The sequence below is a fragment of the Sus scrofa genome, chromosome 11, assembly GCF_000003025.6.
Source record: "Sus scrofa isolate TJ Tabasco breed Duroc chromosome 11, Sscrofa11.1, whole genome shotgun sequence".
In the NCBI taxonomy this organism is placed as follows: Eukaryota; Metazoa; Chordata; class Mammalia; order Artiodactyla; family Suidae; genus Sus; species Sus scrofa.
The window spans coordinates 12,217,100-12,233,695 of NC_010453.5; the positions used below are offsets into that span (position 1 = coordinate 12,217,100).

Consider the following 16,596-nt stretch of genomic DNA (forward strand, 5'->3'; position numbering starts at 1 on the left):
GGGACTGAACTCGCAACCTCATCGTTCCTCATTAGTCGGAATCGTTAACCACTGCGCCACGATGGGAACTCCTGCAGTTAATCTTTTATGACATCACATAAAACATATTAACGCCGCAATCACATAAGTACATTTTTCTCACTCATTCTTCATGCCGCAGTTGTCATATGTACTACATTTACATGTATGCTACAAATCACAATTTCATAGCACAATGCTATAATTTTTATGTATAAACAGTCTGTATTATTTTAAATAAATGAAGAGGTAAAATATTTGTTTTCTAGTATTTACTCACCTTATCTACACTTCTGATGTTATTTCGTCCTTCCTGGAGACCCGAGTTTCCACTTGTTATCATTTCCCTCCAGCTAAAGAATTTCTTCTAGGGAGTTCCCATTGTGGCTGAGCAGGTTAAGAACCTGACTAATATCCACAAGGACCCAGGTTTGATCCCTGGCCTCTCTCAGTGGGTTAAGGATCCGGCATGGCCATGAGCTGTGGTGTAGGTCACGGACATAGCTCAGATCTCACGTTGCTGTGGCTGTGGTGCAGGCCAGCAGCTACAGCTCTGATTCAACCCCTAGCATGGGAATTTCACATGTTGTAGGCATGACCCTAAATTTCTTCTAGACTGCTTATCCTGCAGGTCTGCTGTGGTCAAAATCTCTAAAAGTGGCTTCCTTTCACTATTTGCTGCTGGGAAATAATACCTAATAGAATATGATTTATACAAAAAAGTGAAGAATGTCAGACATGACAAATATGGTGGCATACATAAGAGACTAACTTTCCAATTTATTAACATTTTAAATACCAAAAGTATGCATTTCTTTGACAGACTTGGAATGGTATGTCTGCTGCTAAGGTTTTTGCTACAGATGCAAGAGCAAAGAGTTCTTGTACTTTCCACCTGTCTGATGATAGCAATCACGGATGGGAGAACACAAGAGAAAAGCATGGTAATACAGAGAAAACATGGAGAGAGAATTTTTACAACCTAAAAGTAGCTTTGTAAATAGCAAAGGGCCTGTTTTTCTAAATAAATAAAAACAAAAAACAAAACAAAACAACACCCTTAAAATTTGAGTTAAAGAAAGCCCACCGGGAGTTCCTGTCACGGGTCAGTGGTTAATGAACCTTGAGCTACGGTATAGGTCACAGATGTGGCTCAGATACCGCGTTGCTGTGGCATAGGCCGGCAGCTACAGCTCTGATTCACTCCTAGCCTGGGAACTTCCACGTGCTGTGGGTGTGGCCCTAAAAAGACAAAAGACAGAAAAACAAACAAAAAAAGTAGTTACAGATATTTTAATCTGATATTTTCACCTAGTTTTAGACTAGAATTACTTATCATTTCTCTAATAAAGATAAAGGTCTATCCTCTCCTTGAATCTCTGACAGCCTGTACCTGCTTTAACCAAATGCTATCTGGAGAAGAATCCACAACAGTTCTGGGAACAGTGTTTAAGAAGACATAGCTTGTTAATCCCAAACTCCAAATTTATCTCCACACACCTGTCCCCCCGACTCCACTGCTATCCCCTTTGGTAACCACGAGTTTATTTTCTATGCCTGTGAGCCTATTTTTGATTTGCAATTAAGCTCATTTGTATCATTTTTTAGATTCCACATAAAAATGATACCATACGGTATTTGTCTTTCTCTGTCTGGTCTACCTCACTTCATATGAGAATCTCTAGTTGCATCCATGTTGCTGCAAGTAGAATTATTTTCTTCTTTTTTATGGCCAAGTAGCACTGTGTGTACACATACACACACACACACACACACACACACATCTTTATCCGTTCATTGTCGATGGACATTTAGGTTGCTTCCATGCCTCGGCTATTGTGAATAGTGCTGCAATGTACATTGGGTTCATGAATCTTTTCAAATTAGAGTCCTCTCTGTATATAAGCCCAGGATTAGTGTTGCAGGATCATGTAGTAACTCCATTTTTAGTTGTTTTAAGGAATCTATCCATACTGTTCTGCATCAGCTTACACTTCTAAGAACAGTGTACGAAGGTCCCTTTTTCTCTACACACGCGCCAGCATTTATTATTTGTAGATTTTTTTAATGACAGCCATTCCTCATTGTAGTTTGACTCGCACTGAGTATTTTTTCTTGTGCCTTTTGGCCATCTGAATGTCTTCTTTGGAGAAATGTCTATTTAGATTATTGGTCTCTTTTTTGATTGGGTTGGTTGACTGTTTGATATATTAAGCTATATGAGCTGTTTGAGTATTTTGGAAATTAATCCCTTGTAGGTAGCATCATTTGCAAATATTTTTTCAGTCCATAGGTTGTCTTTTCATTTTGTTTATGGTTTTGTTTACAGTATCTTTTGCTGTTCAAAAGCTTTTAGGTTTAATTATATACCATTTGTTTACTTTTCAAAAAATTTCTTCTACTCTAAGAGATGGATCCAAAAAAGTACTGGTGTGGTTTATGTCAGAGAGCATTCTGCCTACCTTTTCCTACAGGAGTTTTATGGTATCCAGTCTTACATTTAGGCCTTTAATCCATTAATCCATTCTGAATTTATTTTTGCATATGATGTTGGAAAATCTTCTAATTTCATTCTTTTACACGGCGCTGTCGAGTTTTCCCAGCACCACTTACTGAAGAGATTGTCGTTTCTCTATTGCATATTCTTGCCTCCTTTGTCTTAGATTAATTGACTACAGGTGTGTGGGATTATTTCTGGGCTTTCTATCCTGTTCCATTGATCTATATGCCTGTTTTTGTGCCAGTACCATACTTCTTTTTTGGTCTTTTTTTAGGGCTACACCTGTGGCATATGAAAGTTCCCTGGCTAGGGGTAGAATGAGAGCTATAGCGACCAAACTACACCACAGCTGCAGCAACGCCAGATCCGGACTGCATGTGTGACCTACTCCACAGCTCATGGCAATACTGGAACCTTAAGCCACTGAGAGAGACCAGGGATCAAACCCATGTCCTCATGGATACTAGTTGGGTTCATTACTGCTGAGCCATGACAGGAACTCCATGTATCATACTGTTTTGATTTCTGTAGCTATAAACACACTACTATGTATAAAATAGATAAACAACCCAGACCTAGTGTATAGCACGGTATTCAATATCTTTTAAAAACCTATAATGGAAAAGAATCTGAAAGGAATAGTAGATAGACAGACATAGAACTCAATCACTTTGCTATATACCTGAAACTAACACAACATTGTAATGTAACAACACTTTGATTTTAAAAAATGGTTTGAAAGAAGAAGACATGGCTTAGACGCTGGTCTCATGAAAACCTAAGTGGTCTTATAAGACGTCTGTCTAGCTTGCTGAAGAGACCGTGTAGAGAGGTGGAGACCAAAGGGAAGGAGAGTAGCCCATAGAGCACAACCTTCCACTGTCTCCACCAAGAGACCATCTGAATGCAAGACGCTACACTGGGCCCTCCAGACAGGCCCTTTGCCAGCTGAACATCATGGAGAAGCCACCGTAAAGGCCACATGGAGAAGAATTACAGAGTCAATTATTGAGGACCCATAAAATTATGAGATGTGATAGATAGGTTCTTATTGTAAGCCACTAAATTTTGGAATAATGTGTTACATAGCAATAGATAACTGAAACAAGAGCTCACTGTTTAAAGCAGAAATAGCAACAATGGGAGTTCCTATTGTGGCGCAGTGGTTAACGAATCTGACTAGGAACCATGAGGTTGCGGGGTCGGTCCCTGCCCTTGCTCAGTGGGTTAATGATCCGGCGTTGCGGTGAGCTGTGGTGTAGGTTGCAGACTCGGCTCAGATCCCGCATTGCTGTGGCTCTGGTGTAGGCCGGGGGCTACAGCTCCGATTTGACCCCTAGCCTGGGAACCTCCATATGCCACAGGAGCGGCCCGAGAAATAGCAAAAAAAAGACAAAAAAAAAAAAAAAAAGGAAAAGAAAAGAAATACTAACAATGTGGGAATGATAATGTGAAAGTAAAATGACAGCACTAACAAAAAATAGGAGAGGCTAAGTAGAAATACACAGTTGTTTGTTAAGCAGCATAACAGCAATGTGAGGTAGGCTATAATAAGTTACAACCCAAGAGCAACCACCTTCAAAAAGTTTCAGCTGAAAAGCCAATAGAGGAGATGAAAAGGAGTGTTAAAACATACTTGATCAGTCCAAAAGAAGGCAGGCAACAAGGAAAAAACAAGGAAAAGAAAGTTGTGGCCTAAAAATCCAGCTTGACAGTAATTATATTATATGATATGTAAATACACTAAGCACTCTAAATGAAGAGATTGTCAGAATAGAAAAATAAAAAGATTCAACTACGTGCTGTTTATAAGAGGTAATCTTTAGATATAAAGACGTATGTAGATTACAAGAAAACCATGCAAACATTAATCACAAGAAAGCTATATGAGTAGCAAACCAGATTTTAAGACAAGAAGTATTAGTATTGATAAATGGTCACTTCATAAAGAAAAAACACTTAACAACAAGTTTTGAAATACAAGAAGCCAACACTGAAAGGAATAAAGTGCAAAACAGACCAATCTATAATCATCACTGAAGAGTTTCACCATCCAAAAAACCAGTAAGGATACAGAATATAGGAAAAACACTGCCAATCAACTCTACCCAATTAATATTTATAGAACACTATACCCCTAAACAGCAGAACTGACATTCTTTTCTAGTACACACGGACTACTCATCAAGGGAGACCATACTTTGGGTCACAAAACAGAAAATATCAGAGGACAGAAAGCTCACAGAGTTCTCAGATGACAGCTATAATTAAATTATAAGTCACCATAATTAAATTAAATTACTGGAAAATCTCCAAACATTTGGAAATGAAGCCATACATTTCTAAATAATCATTGGTCGAAGAAAAAAAAATCACAATGAACTGTTAGAAAAATTTATAGCTTTAAATGCTTATATTAGAAAAAGGGAGGAATCCCTTGTGACACCGCAGGTTAAATCTCCAACACAGTTACTGCAGTGGCCCAGGTTCCATCCCTGGCTCAGGAACTTCCACATGTCACAGGTGTGGCCCAAAAAAGGAAAAGAAAAGGAGAAAAGGTTAAAAATGATGATCTAAGTCACCACCTAAGAAGAAAGAAAAAAGAGTAAAGTACTGAAAAAGGGCAATGACAAAGAACAGAAATGAATGAAATAAGAAAATGGGCAAATAAGAGAGAAAATTCAATAAATAAAAATGTGGTTCATTGAAAAAAAATCAGTGAAACTGATAAATACCTTGCTGAATTGATCAAGGAAAAAAGAGAGAAAACACAAATTATCAGTATAGGAATGAAAGAGGAAACATCATCAGAAACTTACGGACGTAAGAAGAGAATATCATGAACCTAAAGCTGTTCAAAACATCTGACAACTTGGATTAAATGGACACATTTCTTGAAGACATAAATTAAACCAAACTGACATAGGAAAAACATAGAAAATATAATCCTATAATCGTGAAAGAAACTGAATTTTTTTTTTTTTAAGGCTGCACTCAGAGCATATGGAAGTTCCCAGGCTAGGGGTGGGAACTTCCATAGCTGACAGCCTGCATCACAGCCACACCAGATCCGAGCTGCGTCTGTGGTCTACACCACAGCTCACATCCACTCCAGATCCTTAACCCACTGAACCAGGCCAGGGAGCAAGCCCAAGTCCTCATGGATGCTCGTCGGGTTTGTTACCACTGAGCCACAATGGGAACTACCGAAAGAAATTGAATTTGTCATTAAAACCCTCTCACTGAGAAAAAAATTTCAAGCCTAGATGACTTCACTGTTGAATTCTATCGAATGTAGCAATCTTAAATAAACTCGTTCAGAAAATAAAAGAAAGCCTTTAATTTTATGAGGTCAGCATTTCACTGATCCCAAAATCCAATAAAAACATTATAGGAAATCTACAGACCAATATATTTCATGAACACAGATGAAAAAATTTTAAACAAAATATTAGCAAATCTAATCCAGCAATAAATAAAAAGGGTAATATGTAAGTAGGGGATAGCATTCTAAAAAAATAATAATAAAAGTAATTACTGCATTAACAGAAAAAGGGAGAAAAATCATATACCATCTTAACAGACACAGAAAACATACTGACAAAATTTTATATCCATTCATAATAAATACCTGAACTAGGAATAAAAGAAAACTTTCTTAAGCTAATTAAAGACATGTATAAAACTTAGTTTATTTCCAATGTAATGATAAGACTTTCCCTCTAAAATTGGAAACAAGGCAAGATTATATACCATCACCTCTAATTAAAAATTTTTACTGGTGCACCTATCCAGGATGTTAAGGCAAGAAACAGCAATAAAAGCCATAAAGGAATAAAGGCCACAAACGTTGTAAAGGAAAATGTAAGTTGTTTTTATTCAGAGACGACATACTTGTATAGGTAGAAAATCCTCAGGAATCTGTAACAAATGACCAGAAGAAGAACAGATACAGCAAGGTCACAGGATGCGAGGCCAACATACGAAATAAATTTAATTCTGAGTTCTAGTAATGAAAATTTCAGGACTACTAATGGAGAAGAATATTGTTTACCAAAAAACATTTCAAAACCCACAAAACATTCAGGAACAAACTCAACTACAAAATACTGCTGAAATTAAAGAAGACCTTTAAAAACGGAGAGACTGACCAGAAGCATCGATATTGCTCACTATCAAGTTTCTGCCAAACTGACCCACTGATTCAACACAATCCTAGTCACTATCGCAGCAGGGATTTTTAAAAGAAGAAACTGATACGCTTATTCAAAAACTTACATGAGAAGTTAAAGGACCTTTACCATCCAAAGCAATTTGAAAACGGAGAACAAAGTTGGAGGACTGTATCTAATTTCAAGACTTACTGTAAACCTACAGCGATCACAGTGTACTATTTGAGGGAACAGGACAGATAAACAGATCAACAGATCACTGGAACAGAATAAGGAGTCCATGAATATAGCGATAACTTAACATGATTGACTTTTAGGGAAGTATCAAGCAATTCACCAGAGAATGGAAAATGTTTTCAGCAAAATCTTGAAAATATACATCTGGAAAAAAAAGCAAAGAAACACCTCAACACCTAGGTCATGACAAACCCATTGAGAAGAATAAAACAGTCGCAGAAGCTATAAAACTTCTTGTAGACAACACAGGGACAGACTGTGACTGGCTGGTAGGCAATAATTTCTAATACAGGGTAGGAAAAGCATGTGACATATTTTTAAGTATTGATATGTCAGAATTCATCAAACTGTTAACAACAACGAAAAAACCTGCTCATCAGGAGACACTGCAACAAAAATGAACAATGATCCATAGACCAGAAGAAACAGCTCAAGACATAAATCTAACAAAGGATTTGAATCTAGAATATTAGGGAGCTCATCAAACTCACTAATAAAAACATGAGTAGCCAACTTTTTTAATGGGCAAAAGACTTGAACAGACTGTTCATAAAAGAAGACATAAAAATGGCCAAAAGTGAGGCATTCCCACTGCGGCTCTCGGCAGAAACGAATCTGACCAGCATCCATGAGGATGCAAGTTCTATCCTGGCCTTGCTCAGTGAGTTAAGGATCTGGTGTTGCTGTGAGCTGTAGTGTAGGTTGCAGACGTGGTTTGGATCCTGTGTTGCTGTGGCTGTGGTGTAGGCTGGCACCTGTAGCTCTGATTTGATTCCTAGCCTGGGAACTTCCATATGCTGTGGGTATGGCCCTAGAAAGACGAAAAAAAGAAAAAAAGAAGAAGAAAAAAGGCCAAAAGGCCAGTTAAAATGAAAAGGACTCATACCACCAAATGCTGGTGAGAACATGGAACAGCTAGTACTCAGATTGCTGGTGGGGCTACAAAATGGTGCTACTGTTTTGGAGATCTGCTTGTAAGTTTCCTAAAAAGAGAAACCTACACCCATCTTCTGATGTGCAAATTCTATTTCTTGGTATGTACTCAAGAGAATGGAAATCTAGGTTTACAAAACATACATAAAAGAAAGTTTACAGCAGCTTTATTTCGAATAGAGGAAACCCAGGGAAGGAATAACCAAAACATGGTATGTTTATGCAGTGGAATTCTCAACAATAAAAAGGAACAAACTATTGATACGTATAACATAAATGAATCTCAAAGCATTTGCTGGGCGAAAGAAAGCAGATATAAGTGTACATGATTGATGGATCCATTTATATAAAGTTCTAGAACAAGCAAAACAAATCTATGGTAGTAGAAATCAGAACAGTAGCTGACTCTGGGGGATGGGAGAGGCTAGACCAGGAGACAGAACAGTGCGACTTAAACTGTGGATTTTATTACCATTCAGAAACGGCGAGGCCAAGAGATTAGGAGACAGATGACTGCCATTAAAAGATAGTTTGTTACTCACTCACAGTTCTGAGAGGAGGGGCACAGCATGCCATGCAGGATCTCCTGGGGAAGCACCAGCGGCGGTTAGGCCGAAGGAATGAGAGAAAACGTGGGCGAGAGCCGTTATTGTGGCTTTGAGGGGAGGAATGGGCAAGGAGGGTGAGCAGGCCTAGGCTTGTCTAGCTGAGTAACTTCAGCAGGCTCTGGGGTCCAGGGGCTGTCCCAAGTTGTCCGAGGTGGTTAGGACAGGGGACTATTGGCTTGGAATATAAAAGCTAACAGAGGGCAGAGTGGGGTAGTACCTAGATGTGTTGGTTTGCATATGAAAGGTGTGCTCACAGGTAAATCTTTTACTACATCCAGAAACCGGCCAGCCCTGGGAGTGCCAGTCTCCCCAAGGTCAGGAAGATCCCCGAGGTCAAAACATCGGAATAAAAAGACATGCTTAATATACAAGGGAACAGGCTAATAGGCCGGAACTGTGGTTGACGGGTAAAAGCATCTGTCTGCCTCCTGACCTGCACCGGTTCCTCCTGTGGCCCTGAGTGTCGTGGTCCAACTCCACACCCCCTCCCTGGGAACTGAGTGACAAACCATCTTTTCAAAACTCATCAATCCATACACTTAGACACGTGTCATTTATCTCTTACAAACACTAATTTAATCTTATGATATCTACTAAGAGTAACTCTTTTCCCTAAAGTCTCCAATATTCCTGAATCTCTGAAGTGTATTTGCAAACACTACAGATCTAGACTCATTCACTGCTTCTCAAATCTTTCTGGTTCCCACATCAGGGTTAGGAACTTGAGGCCGGGACATGGCTGGGCAATATGCGACCTGTATCCTTAAGTGAAAGTGGACAAATACTTAAGTTTCATCCTTTGGGGCATAACCCAAAGTGACCTCCTCAGAGCAGAATTTCATTCAAGTTTTACGTATTGGCTTTAAATAGGTATATGTCAACACAAGCTCTGAGAGAAGGTATCTGCAATATGGACATTTGGCCAAGGGCTAGTTTCTAGAAAATACAATGAACTTCTAAAAATCAATAGAGGAAAAAAAAAAAAAAAACCTATAAAAAAATCCAGTAAAAGGGTAGACAAAAAATGATCACTTAACCAAAGAGATTTCTTTTATTTATTTATTTTTGCCATTTCTTGGACCACAACCACAGCATATGGAAGATTTCCAGGCTAGGGGTCAAATCAGAGCCATAGCCGCTGGCCTACGCCAGAGCCACAGCAACGTGGGATCCAAGCCACGTCTGCAACCTACACCACAGCTCACGGCAACGCCGAATCCTTAACCCACTGAGCAAGGCCAGGGATCGAACCCACAACCTCATGGTTCCTAGTCGGATTCGTTAACCACTAAGCTACGACGGGAACTCCTACCAAAGAGATTTTAAAAACCATACATTTAAGACTTCACTATATGTTAATGTCATTGCATGTTAATTACGCCACAATTTTAAAAACAAACAGAAACAAGAAACAACGAGAAGGAAATATTGCGAAACTTTGTGAAGGATGTTAATGTTGGCTCCAAAAAGTAGGATCCGTAGCTCAGGGACCTCAGAGGAGGCTGTCATTTTCATTTTCCTTTGTATGTGGAAGCAGCAAAAGGCAACAAGAGGCCAAAGAACATGTTTTGTTTTTGTCATGTACCACAGGAGCCAGCTTGGTTATGACCCAGTCCAAAGAAATCAGGGGAAGAACCAGTCTGGTTTCATTCTTCTTCAGTTAAAAGTGATTCTGAGAGACTGAATGGCATCTGACGACAAAGGTCTCCTCAGTCCAAACTACGTCCTTGGTCTCCCCTCTATGTGACTGTGTCTCCAGCAGACAGGAATCCATGGATAAAATCACAACCACAGTGCACTACCACCTCACACGGGTCAGAATGGCCCTCTTTAACAAGCCGACAAATAACAAGTGCTGGAGGGGGTGTGGAGAAAAGGGAACCCTCCTGCACCGCTGGTGGGAACGTAAACTGGTACAACCACTATGGAAAACAGTATGGAGGTACCTCAGAAAAATAAATATAGAACCATGATAGGACCCAGCAGTCCCTCTCCTGGGCATAAATCCATACAAAACTTTCACTGAAAAAGATAAAAGCACTATTCACAATAGCTAAGACATGGAAACAGCCTAAATGTCCACTGACAAAGGAATGGATTAAGAAGATGTTGTACACACACACAATGGAAATACTACTCAGCTATACAGAAAAAAAAAAAAAAATGGCATTTGCAGCAACATAGATGGAACTAGAGACTCTTCTACTATGTGAAGTAAACCAGAAAGAGAAAGGCAAATACCATATATCAGTTATATCTGGAATCTAATACATGGCACAAACAAACCTATCTACAGAAAAGAAACGAACTCATGGACTTGGAAAACAGACCCATGATTGCCAAGGGGATGGGGGAGGGAATGGGATGGACGGGGAGTTTGGGGTTAATAGATGTAAACTATTGCACTTGGAGTGGATAAGCACTGACATCCTGCTGTAGAGCACAGGGAACTATATCCAGTCATTTGTGATGGAATATGACAGAGGAGAATGTGAGAAAAAGAATGTGTGTGTGTGTGTGCACGCATGTGTATAATGTGAGAAAAAGAACGTGTGTGTGTGTGTGTGTGTGTGTGTGTGTATGACTGGTTCACTTTGCTGTACAGCAGAAATTGACAGACATTGAAAACCAACTATAATAGAAAAATAAAATGGAAAAAAAATTCATAGAGAGAGAGATCTCTGGGCTTCATATAACTTAAGGCTCTCTGAAAACTTACTATTCAACCTTCTTTGAAATTCTAAGACTTGACCAGCCCTGGAAAAGCCTTTTGCTGTGCAATATTGCAGCAAAACTGACTTTCACTTCTTCTCAAATGAGTGAAATCCTGAAAATGATTAAACCACCATTTTGGACTCACAGATACAGAAACAAAATGAGGGTATCATGTTGAAAAGTACACACCTTATCAAGATAAAGACATTTATATATTGAAAACATGAATAGTAAAAGGGAATTAACTAAGAATATAAGAATTAGGGAGTTCTGTTGTGGCACAGTGGTTAACAAATCGGACTAGGAACCATGAGGTTGCAGGTTCGGTCCCTGCCCTTGCTCAGTGGGTTAACGATCTGGTGTTGCCATGAGCTGTGGTGTAGGTTACAGACGCGGCTTGGATTCTGCGTTGCTGTGGCGTAGGCTGGAGGCTACAGCTCTGATTGGACCCCCTAGCCTGGGAACCTCCATATGCCACGGGAGCGGCCCAAGAAAAGGCAAGACGAGAAAAAAAAAAAAAAGAATTAGCTAATTTTTATTAATCTGTTCTAATAAAGAAACCAGAGATGTTAGAGGAGTTTATAAAAAAAGAAATTCCAAATACAAATATTCAAAACCATCAGGTGGGATCATTATTTCCTCACATTAGCAAATACGTTACTCTATGCAGCTCAAAACCAAAAAGAAAGACAAAACCATATGTAAAGCAGCTGATTGAGAGAAGGAGGTGAAGGAGGAAGCGAAATAGACTAGAAACACTTATTTTAAGATTCAGGCATAATCAGAGGGGTCAAGAGGAGAAAACAGCAAAAAATAATTAGGGATGGATTGTTACTTTCTAGTATCTCCTAAGCAAAGTCTAAGTGGGGGTGAGGGTGGGGGTGAGGAGCTGCGTTTCTGGTTACAGCTTTTCTTTTTGGGAAACAAAGATTTCTAAGTCCCCAAAATATCCTTGTAATTCTCTAGATTAGCGGTTCTCAGATTTTCATTTTCATCAACCGCTAGCATTAAATAAGGGAAACAACAGAACTTTGGAGGACCGATAAAGGATTGCTAGCATTCACAATGGCCATGAAAAATAATGTAAGAAAGGTACCATCTCCCAATAACAATTTGTTGTAACCATTTACTAGTATCAGCATGATTTTAACACTAAATAAAGGAAGACATAATCTTAGCATGTGTTATAAAACCTATAGCTTTACAAATAGTCATGGCACTGTATTTTTCTCATTTCGCTACAGGTCAGCGATGTATAGAACAGCCTGGCAGCAGGCCCCGCGTCTTCACGTGGCCAGAGCAGCAGACCTGTGAGTAAAGGCCTTTTGGACCCACTAGCCCATCGACCAGCCCATCTCATCCAGTCCCAAACCCCACGATTTTCCCACTCATCTTCAGCAGACAATGAAGCCCACCCGGCAGAACTCAGTCACGTTTCTCCTCCTTTCCAGCCCCATCAACAGATTCATCTTCATCCGTTTAGCTCCCTCTCTCCATTTCCAGTAGGAGAAGTTCTTGATCCATAGCCTTCTGCCCCCGGAGAGACGCTAACGCTATCACCAGTGTCCCTTCCCACCCGAACGGGACTAAAATCCTTTGGCAGCCCTCCCACTAAGAGAAGAAGTCTACATACTCCTCCCTCAAACCCTGGTAGGCTCTGTGACTGCTGCAACGCACAGCATGTGGTAGAAGCGGCACCAGGCCGGTTTCTGGGCCCAGGCCCCCGGAGATCGGCAGCTTCCTCCCCATCCCCGGGACCTGCGTTGCCGTGAAGAAGTCCGACAGCTCTGAGAGGGCCACGCTGGGGAGCCCCAGCTGCGCTCAACCTTCCACTCACCCCTGCAAAGGCTCTGGACCCTCCGGACCAGACCACCCTCCAGCTCAACGCTACTAAGTGACCCCATGATGTCATATGGGCAGAACAGCAGCCCCGCTGAGCCCTGCTCAGACTGCTAACCCACAAACCAGGTATCAAGTCAATTCGTTTTGGTTTCATGTCCGAACAGCCAGAGGTAACTGAAACACGAGTGTCTTCAAGACCTCTGGCTCTCTTCTGGCTGTTTTCTTTTTGAAGGTAAATATGAACAGATTCAAGTCCAACCCGGCCTTATCAAAATTTTTCATTTCCCCTAAATGTCCTTTTACATCTCATCTGTGTTCCTGCCTTTCCTTTTCCATCTTTCCGTGATGGCACTTCTTCCCTAATTCTTCTTGGCCGATTTTTGCCAAGATCAGTGACTTCTGCTAAATACCAATAGTCCATCGTCAGCTCCTAGCTTTCTTGATCTCAGGGTCACAGGACCCTCCTGCACGCTGACTCCTTCAGGAAACTCTCTTCTCCCCCGTCTCCTCTTTCCCACTCCCTCCTGGTTTTCATCTCTTCCTAGGAACTCTGTATCCCTGATCTTTTCTCACCCGCCTGGGCCTTAAATACTGAGATTTTCCCCAAGGTTCTCTTCTCCACTTGTCTCTTCCCGACATGATTTTCAAAGCCGTCATATCCACCTCCATCCGCTGCTTCAAACAGATGCTGTGTCCTGATAGCTCTTAGCCTCTACTTCCAGCCTAGCTCTTCGCTAGAACCAAAGGGCCAGCTGCTTTGGGAAGCGCCAGTCAAACTCAGCAAGAGCAAAAACCACTGCCCCCTAACCCCCCGCCAGCCTGCCATCTACCATCTACTTGGAAGGCACACCTGACTTCTCCTTCATCCACGCTCACAACCAGTTCTCCGCCTTTGCTATTTTTCCCTATCCCAGGTCTAACGCCATGGTTCAGGATTTCATCCCTTCTGATTACAGACTGCCCTGGGCTCCAGATTCAGTCCACTCTCTAACATCCTGCTAGTGTGTTCATTCTAAGGAACAGATACTACCATTTTACTCCTGTGCTAAACTCCTTAAGTGTCTCCACAGCAGTTCAGGAGGAATCTCAAATTCCTTAACGCCCTTACCCACTACCTCTCATCTCTTGCCCCCACCCCCTGTGCCCTTTTGGCCAACTCTATGAGAACACCTGCAGTTCTGCAAATCCAGTGTACTTTCTTTTCTTTTCTTTTTTTTTTTTGTCTTTTTGTCATTTCTTGGGCCGCTCCCATGGCATATGGAGATTCCCAGGCTAGGGGTCGAATCGGAGCCATAGCCGCCAGCCTACACCAGAGCCACCCAATGAGGGATCTGAGCCGCATCTGAAACCTACACCACAGCTCACAGCAATGCTGGATCACCAAACCACTGTGCAAGGCCAGGGATCGAACCCGCAACCTCATGGTTCCTAGTCGGAGTCGTTAACCACTGAGCCACAACGGGAACTCCCCACTGTACTTTCTTACACCCCCGGCCTTCTACACCTGCTGCTCCTGCCACATGAACATCCTTCCCTGATTTCTATGCCAAATTGATAGTAACTTTTTGTTTAAAGCTCGATTTAGCTATCATCTCCTCAAGAAAGCCTCCCTTGCCCCTTGTTTGGTCTTAGTAACTTTCTTAGGGGGCTCTGTGTTCTCTTCTATCATGATGGTTATGAAAACATAATTTCCTACTTCGTAGTCTACATAGAAGTCTGTCTGAGCACTGGACTAAGACCTCCTTGAAGGCAAAAATTCATTTATTTACTTTTACTTTTTTTGTTGTTTTCATTTTCTTGGCCATCGTGTGGCATACTGAGTTCCTGGGCCAGGGATCAGATCTGAGCCACAGCTGTGGCAACACCAGATCCTTTAACTGTTGGGCTGGGGATTGAACCTGCGTCCTGGTGCTATAGAGATGCCGCCAATTCCATTGCACTACAGCAGGAACTCCAAATTAGTGATTTATTTTTGCTTTTTCAGGCTGTACCCATGGCATATGGAGGTTCCTAGGCCAGGGGTCGAATTGGAGGTACAGCTGCCGGCCTATGCACAGTCACGGCCTGGATCCGAGCCGAGTCTGTGACCTACACCACAGCTCACAGCAATGTGGGATCCCTGACCCATTGAGCAAGGCCAGGGATCGAACACGCATCCTTGTAGATACTATTTGGATTCCGTTTCCGCTGCGCCACGATGGGAACTCCTCCAATTTATTTTTTATCTTGATTTTCCAATCATATTCTGGCACATAAGACACCTGTCTATTTGTTGAATGACTGAATGAATGAGTAGCATATACACAGTTGCCAGACTTACTAGTTTCACATTGACTTTTTATAATACTATAAAAAATTATGAAATTCATGATAGTAAATTCTCCCTACAAAGAAATAATACTAACATGGCTGTATCAAAATTTACCTTCTCAGCTTTTCCTTGCTTGAATGAAGAAGAGAGATCCTTTTGCTTCTCTCGAAATCTGACAATGAAGCCTTTAATTCAAGTCCAATGTCATTTCTTAGCGATTCAGAACTAGAAAAAAGAGAAAATCATACTATATATTTAAAAAGAGGAAAACTGTTAGGCAATCAAAAACAATAAGCACCAATACATGAATCAAAGGATGCTTCTTTCTCTATGTCCCTAGCTTTAGATAAAAGTGCAGTAAATATCAAAGTATTTTACCTTATGCATTTGGTGCAGAATATTTTATTTCAAATTTCCAAAAGGGTGTATTATCAAGATCATCATAAATTAAATGACTGATCAAAATTCTAAAATATACTAATAAAGAATAACAGATACAAGCAGGATTAAAATACTCTAACCTTTCTGATTATGAGTATTCCAAATTACGACTCTATCTAAAGGTACATTACAACACACACACACACACACACACACACACACACACACACACACACACAAAGGATTAGAGGGCCAAGATATACTGTCCAGCTTGATCAGCAAATGGCAGTTTCCTTCCATGTAAAAATTTGTCATTTAATGGACATTTTCTAGCTCTACCATTTTTCTAGAACGTCTTCAAGGCATTCTGACTGCTTTTTTTAAAAAAAAATTTCCATAAGAAATTTATAAATTAATATTATTTCCTTTATCCCAAGGGATATAACTTGTCTTAAAAATTTTATTTATAGTTGTAGGATTCTGAATAAAAGCAAGATACAAGATGAGTAGGGCTCAAAAAGAGGTTGCATGTAACACAAGAAAATCACAGAGCTTTTCACAATCCTTCCTAACCTCATATCCTAGATAAAGCTTAATACAGTAAACTTCTTTGAGGTTAAAATGTTTAATAAGATGAAGACAGCTGTTTCTGTCTCTGCTACTTAAGTAAGTGCATCTTTGGTTTAATCATGCTTATTGGCCGTCAAGTCTCTTCCTTGTTCAAAACAGTAGATGGTCACATTTCTATGAAGAGCTAACGGTCACATTCTACAAATTCTGGAAGTAATTGACTCAAAATTCTCACCATCATCACCTATGTCCTCAGCACTTATGTCCATTCTTTATAGCTCTATGCTCTATTTAAAATCTCCTTGGAAC

At 40.5% G+C, this 16,596-nt stretch overlaps 1 protein-coding gene across 1 annotated transcript in view; it reads right to left on the reverse strand.

The window, feature by feature from the left end:
* The window catches only part of LOC100624094 (spermatogenesis- and oogenesis-specific basic helix-loop-helix-containing protein 2), a 106,626-nt gene that overhangs the window by 14,000 nt on the left and 76,030 nt on the right, over nucleotides 1-16,596 (reverse strand). Inside the window, 1 exon segment of the mRNA XM_021065387.1 lies at nucleotides 15,451-15,561. Within this exon segment, the coding sequence (XP_020921046.1) occupies nucleotides 15,451-15,561 (111 nt within the window).